This window comes from Genypterus blacodes, unplaced genomic scaffold (genome assembly GCF_046128005.1).
Source record: "Genypterus blacodes isolate CSIRO-AG114 ecotype Tasmania unplaced genomic scaffold, CSIRO-AGI_Gbla_v1 ptg000062l_1, whole genome shotgun sequence".
Lineage (NCBI taxonomy): Eukaryota > Metazoa > Chordata > Actinopteri > Ophidiiformes > Ophidiidae > Genypterus > Genypterus blacodes.
The window spans coordinates 605,001-617,678 of NW_027466874.1; the positions used below are offsets into that span (position 1 = coordinate 605,001).

General features: G+C 47.9%; 2 protein-coding genes across 2 annotated transcripts in view; both read left to right on the forward strand.

Annotated features, from left to right (window-relative positions):
- gmds (GDP-mannose 4,6-dehydratase) overlaps nucleotides 1-12,678 on the forward strand; it is a 114,844-nt gene that overhangs the window by 75,720 nt on the left and 26,446 nt on the right. The window lies entirely within an intron of this gene.
- LOC143003746 (E3 ubiquitin/ISG15 ligase TRIM25-like) lies at nucleotides 11,256-12,367 on the forward strand. The gene has a single exon (XM_076154563.1). It carries the CDS (start codon nucleotides 11,256-11,258, stop codon nucleotides 12,174-12,176), a length of 921 nt encoding a protein of 306 aa, XP_076010678.1. The 3' UTR covers nucleotides 12,177-12,367.

Here is a 12,678-nt window from a genome sequence, read left to right on the forward strand (position 1 = left end):
TGTGAGAGTCCAACAGTCCTCTTGCTTATAGCTCTGTCACTAATTCAAACCACAAGTGACAGAAAGAATTGCAGAATTTTTTGACCCGATGATTGAATGTCGAGTTTGTGTGTCGTTCTTTTGCTGCAGACCTCAAAGGGTTAAAAAAAATGGATTACCGGACACATGTAGTGGATGGCAGATTGAGGTGTGCTGAGAGGCTCCATGCAGCCTGGGAGTCCAGACGTGCTCCTGCGTGTTCCTGCAGGATGCCCACACCAGAACACTGACGCGTTTATTAACTCTCTCTCTCCCACAGAATCGCTGTTCAGACGTAATTTGGCTCTCCAGATGAAAAACCGTAGACCCCCAGGCCTAAAGAGATTACAGCCGCACGCCCACATGTGGTAATGCAGGGTTAGACATGTGTGTCTCGTCAGCTCGGGCCTTTCTGATGCTCATCCCACTATATTGAAGAGCAAAGGCCAGCGAGGCCGCGGCGCCATGTGGGACTGATTTACCCCGTTAGTGCCGAGCGAGCGCTTCTTTAAATGAACAAGCAGGTCGGAACGCTGTGCCGATCTTCCCTCTCTCTCTCTCTGTGTGTGTGTGTGTGTGTGTGTGTGTGTGTGTGTGTGTAGGGAAGCGTTGGAGTAGATTCCTGGAGGTTGTTTCTGACTGGAGTTGATGTGTGTGTGTGTTTACAGCTCACACACAGCAGCAGTGTGTTTCTCATGTCACTTTTCACGCAAACCATAGAACAGGGGTGTTTAGTGATGAAGATGAGGAGTAAGCATGGAGCAGCTCTCCGCCATCTCGTGTCTCTCTGGGAATTAATAATCATCCTCTCCTCAAATGTGTCAGATGTTTGTGCTCTAATGAGAGAAGTGAGCATGTGCAGTTTAACGATGACATCATGCAGTAAAAGTGAAATACTCTCTACTGAAGTACTGCTGCAAAGAACATACTGGAGTACTGTGATAAAGTATTGTTACTGTATTACTGCTGGACGTTGTGAGTCTCAGGCGTGGTCCGTACGCCGCACCTCCATGATGTCATCACACAGGTGTTCCCCGCTGTTGGTCCTTTGAGATGTTTATCAGCTGGTGCCTGTTTTGCATCATTCTTCTGTGTGTGTGTGTGTGTGTGTGTGTGTGTGTGTGTGTGTGTGTGTGTGTGTGTGTGTGTGTGTGTGTGTGTGTGTGTGTGTGTGTGTGTGTGTGTGTGTGTGTGTGTGTGTGTGTCCACCATGCTTATCATAATGGCTTCCATGTGCCTTTATCACCATCAGTCCAGGTTCTCTCTTTACACGGCCGCGGGTCGGCGCCTTTACAGCCTCGGAGCTTAGACCGGCCCGGCCCGGGGTGGTCCGCGGGCCTGGGAAATAAACACACACACACACACACACAGGAGGAGGAAATCAGCCCGGGATCGCGTTTCCCTCATCCAGTAATGATCCCAGCTTGTGTTTGGTGGCAGATTGTGAGTTTGTGTTGAGTTTGGCCGGATTATTATTTTGCCTAATTGGTTTTTAACGAGGTTTTAACTCAAGTATGTAAAGAGTTTCTATACCACCCACTATCAAGCCCACTCAGGGTTAAACCCAACCGCCATCCTCCTCCATCCCTCTCTCTCCCTCTCTCTCTCTCTCTCTCTCTCTCTCTCGCCGTTGTTGACCTCTGTGTGTCTTTTAAAGCTCAAACTAAATGTATTCTGGGTAATAATGAAGTTGAAGTTGAACTGAAAAACCCTGTAAACTTGCTATCTTGTCAGAGCTCCACATGTGTGTCTGAGCTCTTCAGGAGCGGCATTGACAAACATGTAACCACAAACAAATCTGTCCCCAGTGCAGTGAAATCAGTGAAACGTTTCCAGTACAAATACAGTTTCAACATTTTTCCAGGATTCTGTCGTTTTCTTGATTCGATCCTCAGAGTGTTAGAAAGAAGGAGATATGACTGGAAATGGTTCAGGCACAAAGAGTGTCAGATCTGGGAGGGGTTTCTGCTCAATGTGCACAACAGTGCTGTAAATAGGGAGAGCTGAAGTTTTTTCACTTTAAAGCTTTGCACATTTCAAACTTGAACTGAAGTGAAAATAAGAGCGTAGGAACCTTTAAAACGAGTGTGTGTTATGAATGTGATAAAGCCACGAAGAGTGAGTGTGTATAATTCACATACAGATGGTGAGAGAGGATTTACTGTTGTTGTTTTTAAACAGCTATCTTATCAAAACAAAGGATTCTTTGAATATGTAGACAGAGGAAACACCCTGAGGCGGAAAGTATGTCACACCAACTCTCAGCGACTCTGCCCGAGTGTGGGTGTGTGTGTTCTAAGCCAGAGGACGGATGACTTAGGTGTCTTTACTTCAGTTAAAGGACTTCACCCTCAGTAGTCGACATTTACTTTACATTGATAATTTTCTATTGATTTGTTATTAATTTGCCTTCTTCACTTACTCGTGGAAAATGTTTTTTAAAAAAAAAAGGGGAAATCTGAAAAACTGTACAATACAGTAAATATTCTACAAATCCAATTGAAAATTCATCTTCAACTTATTCCTTATTTATGGCTTTATTTAAAAAGAAAGAAGTCAAAAGCTTGTGTGATGACAAATGAATGACAAATTAAATTAAAACTCAAGTTGCAAAAGATCTAGATTATAGAAGTTATAAGTTATATATAACATTATAATCAAATTCAAACGTAAAGAAAGAAAAAAAAGGTTTTAGTTTTAATGACTTTGATGACTTTGACCTTGTAAAAAAAACGCCCATAGTAAACTGAATGATCTCTCTCTCCCTCTTTATTATTGTAGTAGATCTGAATGGAAATCAATAATCTATACTGTGTGATCCGTTCTGGATGGAGCTCTGTAGCTGCGGAAGATCCATTCAAATTTTAAAGATTTCTACTGATCCAGATCCTACTGACTCAGATCCTGCTGATCTAGATCTGGATGGTAGTGAGTGTTTTGGTCCTGGGCTGTACTGTCTTAGTCTTGTGGTATCTGGACTAACAGCCTGAATGGTTGTCTATGGCCCAAACCTAACAAACAAAATGTAATAATTTTAAAACTACAGTCTGGATAATGTTGTTTGGTCTCCACAAAGTTTCTGAAAATTCAATTACGACTGGATTTGGCAGCAGAAACTCCCCACTGCTTATCTCTCTCTCTCCCTCTCTCTGCTCTGTCCTCTTCTCACCCATTCATCTGTGGCAGCAACACGTGGGATTATTCTATAATTTACCCCCAAACTTCTGCCTGAGTTTGACCTTGAATGTGAAGCAGAGTTGTGCTGGTCTGGCCACACAGTGAGTTTGTTTAGATGGTGACATCTGTGATTCAGGAGCTACACTCTGCTCTGCTACTGAACCGTTTTAACTTTAACTCCGGCATTCTCGCTCCAAAAACTTTGACGCACGGAACGCCACATGTAAAGAATTTGCAGAGGTCAGCACGAACCACCAGAAACGGGCTAACTCCACCGCAGCTGCTTTATTATGCGCGGCCCTCTGGTGCGTCTGCGCGGGGAACAATGGTCGCAGGGCCGAGGCAGTCCTGCCCGAAGGCTCCAAGGCAAACAGAGGCGCTGGGAGCCGAGGGCGAGGCATCTGTTTCCTCCACTCCACATGTGGAGGCACCACGCCGCCAACACCACTGCTGCTTTATCTCACACATCGGACGCTTCAAAACACACACCTCCGACGCTCCCAGAGGACGTGTGTGAGGGTGTGTGTGTGTGACACCGCCGAGTGTTTTGATGACATTGGCTGGCGTGCATTTGTTCTTTTTCGTGTCGTTTCTTCCTGACTTCCTCTGATAATGTTTTGATGTTATCGCTTCAGTATCAACAGTGTCTGATCTGCTCACTCTGCTGATAACGCTCTGTGTGTGTGTGTGTGTGTGTGTGTGTGTGTGTGTGTGTCTGTGTCTGTGTCTGTGTGTGTGTGTCTGTGTCTGTGTCTGTGTGTGTGTGTGTGTGTGTGTGTGTGTCTGTGTCTGTGTGGACAAGATATGAAGTGTTGGAGCTGTGATTCCAGAGGCCAGCAGGCTGATGTGTTTGTGTTTAGATGCCTGTAGACTTGGAGAAGCTTCATGTCCGAGTGCCTCACAGTATAATGTTGGGGTTGGGGGGAGGAGGGTCCTTATATGACCTCAGTTTCTCGAGCATGTCCCTCAGACCTTCATGCTGAGTGTCCTGCTAGGCTTCATGGAGCTGTGACCTGCCGACGCTGTTTCAGAGAGCGAGTGATGATGATGATGGGACAGCAGGTAGAAGCAGATAGCAAAGTGACAACAAACCAGCACAGGAAGAGCAGTGTGAGCCCACAGGAAGTCGCGCGCGTGTGTGTGTGTGTGTGTGTGTGTGTGTGTGTGTGTGTGTGTGTGTGTGTGTGTGTGTGTGTGTGTGTGTGTGTGTGTGTGTGTGTGTGTGTGTGTCGTCCTGATAAGGTCAATGCATCATGAGATAAGGGGAGTGGAGGATGTATGCTGCCTTTTTTATCTGTTCGTCAAATATTGTGTTTTGCCCCTTTGGTGTTTAGTGAAAATGATGACTGTGCACTTTCCCACGTTCCCTTCGTCTCTGCGGTCAGAATTCTGTTTTCCCAAATTTGAACATTTGTGTGTTCGTTTGAGGTGGATTGTGTGTATGCAAGTGTAATGCCCTGCCAGGGCCTTTGATCAAGGCACTATACTGTAGCTGGAGTTGGTCTAGAGTCCAACATGAGCTGGAACCTTCACCTGGACGCTGTTTAAGGTGCAGGATGCTCTGGTTACCTGCCGCTTCAGTTTGGCTGCACGGTCACGGCTGCACTCGGATTCAAAAACTCTGCTGCTCTCAGTCGGGTCGGTGCGGACTTGGACATGAATTTGTTGGACCGCAATCGAGTCCAGACTCCAAACATTCAGGTGCACATGAGGATACAGGTTCAAATAAGATACACTACCTGCAGCACACACACAGCTTATTCCCTCCCCCTCTCTCTCTCTCTCTCTCTGTGCACACACACACACACACACAGACGTTAGAGCCTCGTCCATCATTGTGTTGGTGTCAGATGATTCCGCCCAAGCAATCGCTCCAAGGCTACCTAATCAATCCAATATGTCCCAAGTTTTCCATGGCAGGACACACACACACACTCACATACACACTTCCATAAATACAGTAACAGCTTTCTAAAATATGTGACAAAAGTTTACTGGCTGGACCTCCGTCTCCTCTTCCATAAAAGCTCTTAACTGTGCTGCCTTAGTCACACACACACACACACACACACACACACATTTCCCTGTCTGACACACACACCTGCTCCTGATTGTCCAATTTGTAAGCAGCGCTGTGGCCGTGGGGGAGCAGTTTGATGGTAAACAGGTCTGATAGTGTTGAGACGCATCACTGGGAGTCAAGACACAGGAACACGTGAACCCATACACACGCAGCAGGCAGCGCTCTAAGCGTCAGCGGGGCGTTTCTGACGTCAAACAGATTTGCCCTGACCTGGGTTTAGCCTTGAGGTCAGAGGTCAAAGCGTCTGTGGGTCAAGGCTCATGTCAGGACCCCGAGGACGTATTGAAATGGAATCGCGGCGTACAGTTTACCCCCTCCCCCAACACACAGAGTCCTGCTCTCTCACTTAGACCCCCCCCCCCTTGAATTTCTTCCCTCCTTTTTTATTCCGCAAACAAATAAGCGTGACTCATCCAATCCTCCGCCTGGTTTGGTTCCTGTCTCCCATGGCGACTCGTGTTTCCACGTTTCACGGAAAAGCCTGAACGTGTTCCACAGCTCACACACTTCATGAATAGCTCCGATACCACCAAGTATTACCCGCAATGCAGTGCGAATGGAACCAGTGACCTTTGCCCCTCAGCCGCATCTTATAGTGAAGCTGTCTTTTGAAATGTTTATCAGTTTCTGCTGCCTGTCAGGAAACAATATGGACGCCGCGCTCGTTTGTAGCATTGATGCTGGTTGGTAGCTAGCTTGGAGTGCTGGAAGCTCTTAGCCTAGCGACACAGAGCAGCTTGGCTCGGTGAAAAGGCAGGGAGCGCTTGAGCCGACGTGGAGCCGCGTGCTGAGATCATTTGGCTCAACATGCTGTTACTGATATACCACGAGTGTGTGTGTACCCCGTGTGTGTGTCCGTGTCCGTGTTTATTTGTGTGTGTGTGCCGTGTAAACACAGTGAGTCTATTTTAAACACTTTCACATCCTCTTCGGCCTCTGTGTGCTGCCTCCTCTTCATCAGGCAGCTGTGACAGATTAGCATGTAGCTACTATATTTAACCAAACTGAGCGTGCGTGCGTTTGTGTGTGTGTGTGTGTCCCCTCCCTCCACAATGGCAACACACCCACATGGAATGACAGGGCTCCTTTGAGAAATGTGTTTCTCATGTTCTCACGGTGTAAAAATGACACGATCTCCACTGAGCGAGAGGCCGCAGCCAAACTACACAGAGCCCAGTGTGTGTTTGTGTGTGAGTGTGTGTGTGTGTGTGTCTTCAGATAAATAGTGAATGAGTCTTTATATGACCTCTTCTCTTCCTTGGGTGAAAACATGCAGATTGTTTACTGAGCACAGACTGTTCATACAGCCAGAGGTCACTGTCGAGTTCAAGTGTGGGTGTGTGTCTGTTTGTGTGTGTGAAGCTATGTTTAGATCTACAAACACTGAGATAACATCAAAGCAGTGTGTCCAGGCTTCATGAGATGTGGATGTTTCTGAGTCGTGTTTTTGTTTGTATGTCTTTCTCTGTTTACGTCTTGTGATCGCGTCTCTTTTTGTTGCTTAATGAACATTAGAACCTAAAACCTTATGCGTGTCCCCTGTCTGCTGAAATGACCCTCTGTGTTTAAGCTCCTCCCTCTTTGCTTTGCTTTGTCCGGGCCATCACTGTTGTTGATTGCGATCTGTCGTGTTTTGCTGGTGTGTCCCCGCCTCCAAAGCTCTGTGATTGGCTGATCAGACCTCCCTCACATCATGACATCATGGAGACACTGTGGTGACACGTCGACACAGCCTGCCGTTCTACGTCCCGTGTGATATTCATCACAGTGTACTCTCTCAGTATGGGACGCTGAGTTAGACCTTATCATCCTGTTGTTGTCTGTCCTCACACGGGGAATCACCTTGACAGCCTCTCACGTAGATGTGACGCGCGTGTCTCAGACGCTGGGCGAGTTTTCCCGCCTCGACCTCGGAGTGTGACGGGTGTTTGTGCAAGAAAACGCTCTGAGGTTCACCACCATCACAGCGACACAGACAACGCCGAGGTGCGGTCATCTCTGCGTCATCCCGACCGCTCTCTGCCGGCATGTGTGTGTGTGCGTGTGTGGGAGCGTGTGTGTGTTGGGGTGAAGTCAGAGCTTAAATATAGCTCCGTCTGTCTTTGACCTGACGTCCAGACGCTCTCTGTCTGACAGGGAAAAATGCTGCCGGCTCCCACTTTTTTGGTCAAAACGCAGCGGGGCAGAGGAGGGATAGAGTGTGTGTGTGTGTGTGTGAGAGAGTATGTGTTGAGGGGGGGGGGGGCAGTTAATAACTTCAGCCATCTCTAAAAATAGGAGACTCGGTAAAAAGCACAAAAAAAGCAGTTCTGCTAAAAATCACAGCTCCATAGCAGCTATTTGGATGATGTGACTCCCTGAGGAGGAGCCTGGGAAAGAGCTGTGTGTGTGTGTGTGTGTGTGTGTGTGTGTGTGTGTGTGTGTGTGTGTGTGTGTGTGTGTGTGTGTGTGTGTGTGTGTGTGTGTGTGTGTGTGTGTGTGTGTGTGTGTGTGTGTGTGTGTGTGTGTGTGTGTGTGTGTGTGTGTGTGTGTGTGTGAACCATTAGGCTCCTTACATGCACTCAGCTAGCACACAAGGGTGGTGCACACAGGGCAGTCTGGTTTGCTCTGATCCAGTCTGGCCTTTTCTGGTCCGGTCTGGTCCTGGTCTGGCTCTGACTCCCCTCAGGTCTCACAGGGTTTGTGTGGTCCAGACAAACGTACGTAACCACAGCAAGAGAAATGACACAAAAGTGTTTGAACAGAGAAGTCATGGGATGAAACTTTCCCTAGTTGGGAATTCGAGGAATGTTCACCTGCCAGTGTCCGTCACGTCGTCTGAACTCCTCCCAGCTTGATATCTGGCTGACCGTAGCGAGGGCGGAGGCGGACGCCATGAGAAACCATGAAGTCTCACATGTGTCCAAGGACGCGATTATAACTCACTAGTGCTACAGAAAACAAGAGGAAATGGACGGAAATGAAGCCAATGTGAGGGGGTGAGGCGGCGAGGGGGGCGGGGCCTGAGGGGGGGGGGCGCTCTGCAGATACATACACTGCTACAGATACATAATGCTCCATATTGTGTTGCACCATCCTGTGTGTGTGTGTGTGTGCGTGTGCGTGCGCGCATCTGTGTGTGTGTGTGTGTGTTTGTGTGTGTGTCCACGCGCTCAGAGAGAAAGTGTGTGCATGTATGTGTTTGTGTGTGCGTACGTGTGTTTTTGTGTGTGTGAGTGTTACCTGCACTGCTGCAAAGACGCACAAAGAACAAAAGGATTCTTTGAGCTCCTCGTTCAGGAGGAAGCTGTCAGACTTGTCTATTCTTCTCTAATCCTGTGTTTGGGATTATCAGACACTGTTGGGGAACGCTCTAACTCACACACACACACACAGACACACACACACACACTGCCTGCCTGTCATATGTCTGCACATCAAAGTCTTGCTGCTACTTATTTGCCATCTGAAACGTTTCACAACAAACAAAGACCAAAACTCTCCAGACTTTTTCCTGATGGATTGCATCATTTGTCTCCATGTTGACATTAATCTCTACACACTGAAACAGCTTGATTTGATTTGTAATTTATGTTGAGATTATTACAACCTGCAGCTTTGGATCATAAGAAAATAATAGCAATTGATTCTAACGTGTCCCTCACTAATACAAAGCAGCAGCCTGACACACGTGAGGCACATGTATGTTCAAACCTGAGCTAAGCTTACACACACAAATGAGGAAGTAGTGAGGAAGGAGTAGCAGCTTGTGACGGGATCTGAGCCCGGCACCTTCTTCCAGTCGTATTGGGTCGTGTCCCTGTCTGGCTCTTCCACCTGCGAGTGACTCTGATCTGATCTCTGAACCTCACACAGAGGATCCAGATTGGCATCGGCACAGGAGGACACGCGGGAGTCGACCTGATGTAAATGACAGGAGGTTAAATTTAGCCGCGTGTAAACATCAGAGCGGAGCGGCACGTTAGCCAGAGGTCAGGGGTCAGTGTTTGGTCGCCAGTTCGGGCTCCTTCTGCGCTCGTCATTTCAATACTATTTGCCTAATCGCAGTACTAAGATGGCTGCTGGTGATTGCCGGCATATCCGGGAAGTTGTGACCTTGATGGATGTTGGGTCCCAAACGCCCTGCCTGATAACGGCACCGCGTGACGTCTGTGATCGAGACCATGCCCGCAGCAGATACGTGACGTGTGAGTGTGTGTGTGTGTTTCATAGCTGTGAGTGCAGGTCATTAATCTCATTATCAGCAGTTTGGGGCGGGCGGGGCCGGTGTGCTGGAGCTGCCAGGTCTGCTCCTATTAGGATAAGAGGTTGATGCTCCCCGCCAAAATAAGAGCACTCACTTTTTCTTCTGGTTTCTCAGGAGCTAACATTCTTGTCTAGCAGCTGTGCGAGTGTGTCACCGTGAAACTCTTGAGCTACAAATGAGCTGGAAAACCCGGCGACGGGAGGGAGAGAGAGGGGGGAGAGAGAGACTAGTGAAACAGTTTAGTGGTGTGAAAAGACCGAACGGGCAAGAGGCCTCTCTATTGTAACATGAGAATCAGCTGAGACTCGGCACGCTTTCGTCAAGGCGGAGCTGCCCGCCACGTCCTTAAATAAAAAGAAAGCCACTAACCCAGCACCTTGGTAAGTCGCTGCCCCCTAACATGACGGACAGCGTTACCTTGACGTGTCCCCACAGCACTTTGTGTGTGCTTGATGCTTCATTTGTGGACGATTGCATACAAATCTTTGGAAGTGTTGTGTTTCTCAGTGAAAGTGGTTGTGTCATATGTCTGTGTGTGTGTGTGTGTGTGTGTGTGTGTGTGTGTGTGTGTGTGTGTGTATGTGTATGAATCCCTGAGGTTAATGGCGTTAGCAGGCGGTGATTGGGGCTGCTGGTTTCTCGCCGTAATCGCAGCTCCATTAAGTGTTTACTGTGAGCCATTCCACATGTCAGCTGGAGTCAAGCAGCCAGAGATGAAGGAGAGAGAGAGGGAGAGGGAGAGAGGGGTGGTACAGAGAGGGAGAGAGAGCGGGAGATACAGAAGGAGGTGGATGGAGGTTTAGATCCATTATGTCAACCGGGCTGAGTTCTTGTTGTTTTTGTCATAATTCTTTGTTTTCTTACTGACTCTGATTCTTACTAAGAGGAGAGGATGAAGGTGTTTCCCTACAGGAAGCAGGGGTCCAGTAGAGTCCAGTCTCTTGTTTTACTATAACTTTCAGAGCTCGTAAAGGTCACATAAGGTCCTGAAACGTGTTAGATTAGCAGATCGGCAGGTAAGTGGTGGGGCCGGGGTCAGGGGTCAGGATCTGGCTGTGGAGCTGTGATGGGGGTCATCCTGTGGCCATGAGAACAGGAAGGTGTGGACTCAGTTTAGTGTGAAGGTCTGAAACTCTGAGCCATTTATCACATCGCTAATGGAGCAGAGCAGCCCTGAGAGAGGGGGAGGGGGGCGGGAGGAAGAGGGGGGAGGTGCTCTGCTGTCTGATGATGATGATGATGATGTTGCCTGAATAAATATAAATATTCAGATTATGCTGTGTTATCACATTATTGTGCATAAAAATTAGAGCCTGAAGTGGATGTGTGTGAAGCTCAGCAGAGTTCCGAAAGTCAGAGGCAGAATCACTCAGCTTCTGCTGTAAACATTTCCTCCCCAGCACGGCCTTCATGTTCACTCACAGCTCCACATTCATCAGTGACGGAGCTCCAGACGGACTTAGTGACGGAGCTCTAGACGGACTCAGTGACGGAGAATCAAACGGGCTCAGTGACGGAGCTCCGGACGGGCTCAGTGACGGAGCTCAAAAGAGGCTTTGACATGATGTCATTGGCATCCAATGACATCACTCTGTGATGTCACTCTGTCCACATTGCATCACTGTTGCATTTTTATTGAAGGACAAACCCAAGAAGTGACACTTCCACTGAGTAAGAGAAGCGACAAGCCTCTGCAGCGCTCTATCTTAAACAGAGCTGCCAGTCTGAGAAATGGAGCGGCAAAGAATTCAGCTAGATCCAAAGACCTTCTGTTGTTCCATCTGTCTGGATCTACTGAAGCATCCGGTGACCATCCCCTGTGGTCACAGCTACTGCAGGGTATGTATTCAGACCCTCTGGGACGTAAAGGAGCAGAACCAAACGTTCAGCTGCCCTCAGTGCAGACGGAGCTTCACAGCGAGGCCTGTGCTGCTGCAGAACACCATCATAGCAGCTGTGGTGGAGGAGCTGCAGAAGACAGAAGTCCAAGCTGCTTCTGCTGATCACTGCTATGCTGGAGCTGCAGATGCTGCTTGTGATTCCTTGAGTGGGAGAAAACAGCAATCGGTCCAGTCCTGTCTGCAGTGTCTGGTCTCCTACTGTGATCAGCACCTCCAGCCTCACTATGATGTACCTCCATTAAAGAAACTCAAGGTGGTCGACCCCTCCAAGAGGCTTCAGGAGAAGATCTGCTGTCGTCACAATGAGTTGATGACAATGTTCTGCCGCACCGAACAGCAATGTATCTGCCGTCTCTGCTCCGTGGATGAACATAAAGGCCACGACATGATCTCAGCTGCAGCAGAGTGGCAGAGGGAGTTTCAGCAGGAGGTGGAGGCCGTCAATCGCTCCGCTGATAAAGCAGTGAGGGACAGTCAGGAGATCTTCAGCCAGCTGATCCGTCTCATGGAGAACAGAAGATCTGATGTGGAGCAGCAGATCAGATCTCGACAGAAAATAGAAGTGAGTCAAGCCGAAGAGCTGGAGCAAGAGATCAGTGAGCTGAGGAGGAGAGTTACTGAGCGGAGGCAGCTGTATCACACAGAGGAGCACGTCCACCTTCTCCACAGTGAGCCCTCACCGCAACACCTCAGCGAGTCCAGAGGCTCAGCCAGCATGGGCTTCCATCCGCTCAGGTACTTTGAGGAGTGAGAAGCCGACCAAGATGAAGATGATTTACCGTCACCAGGAAGAACCCCAAACCACAGCTGGATCAAACACTGCATATGCACACACACACACGCTCCTCTTAATAACAGCAAGATAACACAGCTCTATTCATCACAATTACTTGTCATGTAGCTCTGCTATCTAATGCCTTTTCTCAAGAAATATGTGTAAAATAAGACACTAAAATTATAATATTCAATAAAATTGTCCAGCTGTTAAAATGTGTCTTTGCATGATATATTTCCGTATGTGTACATTTCACACACACACACACTGTTAACTACAATATAATCATTAATATAAATCCAATGCTGCTAGATTCAGTGATGGATTCATCCTGTCTGTGTTCTTTATTTGTTTTTAATGCTAATGTGAATTAAATTCAGAAGTAAAAAGTCCCACATGTAGCTCAGAGAAAACCTTCAAAACAATCAACAACCAACAAATGAAGTCAACAGAGAGAAAAGTAAATTTGCTGCTGTTC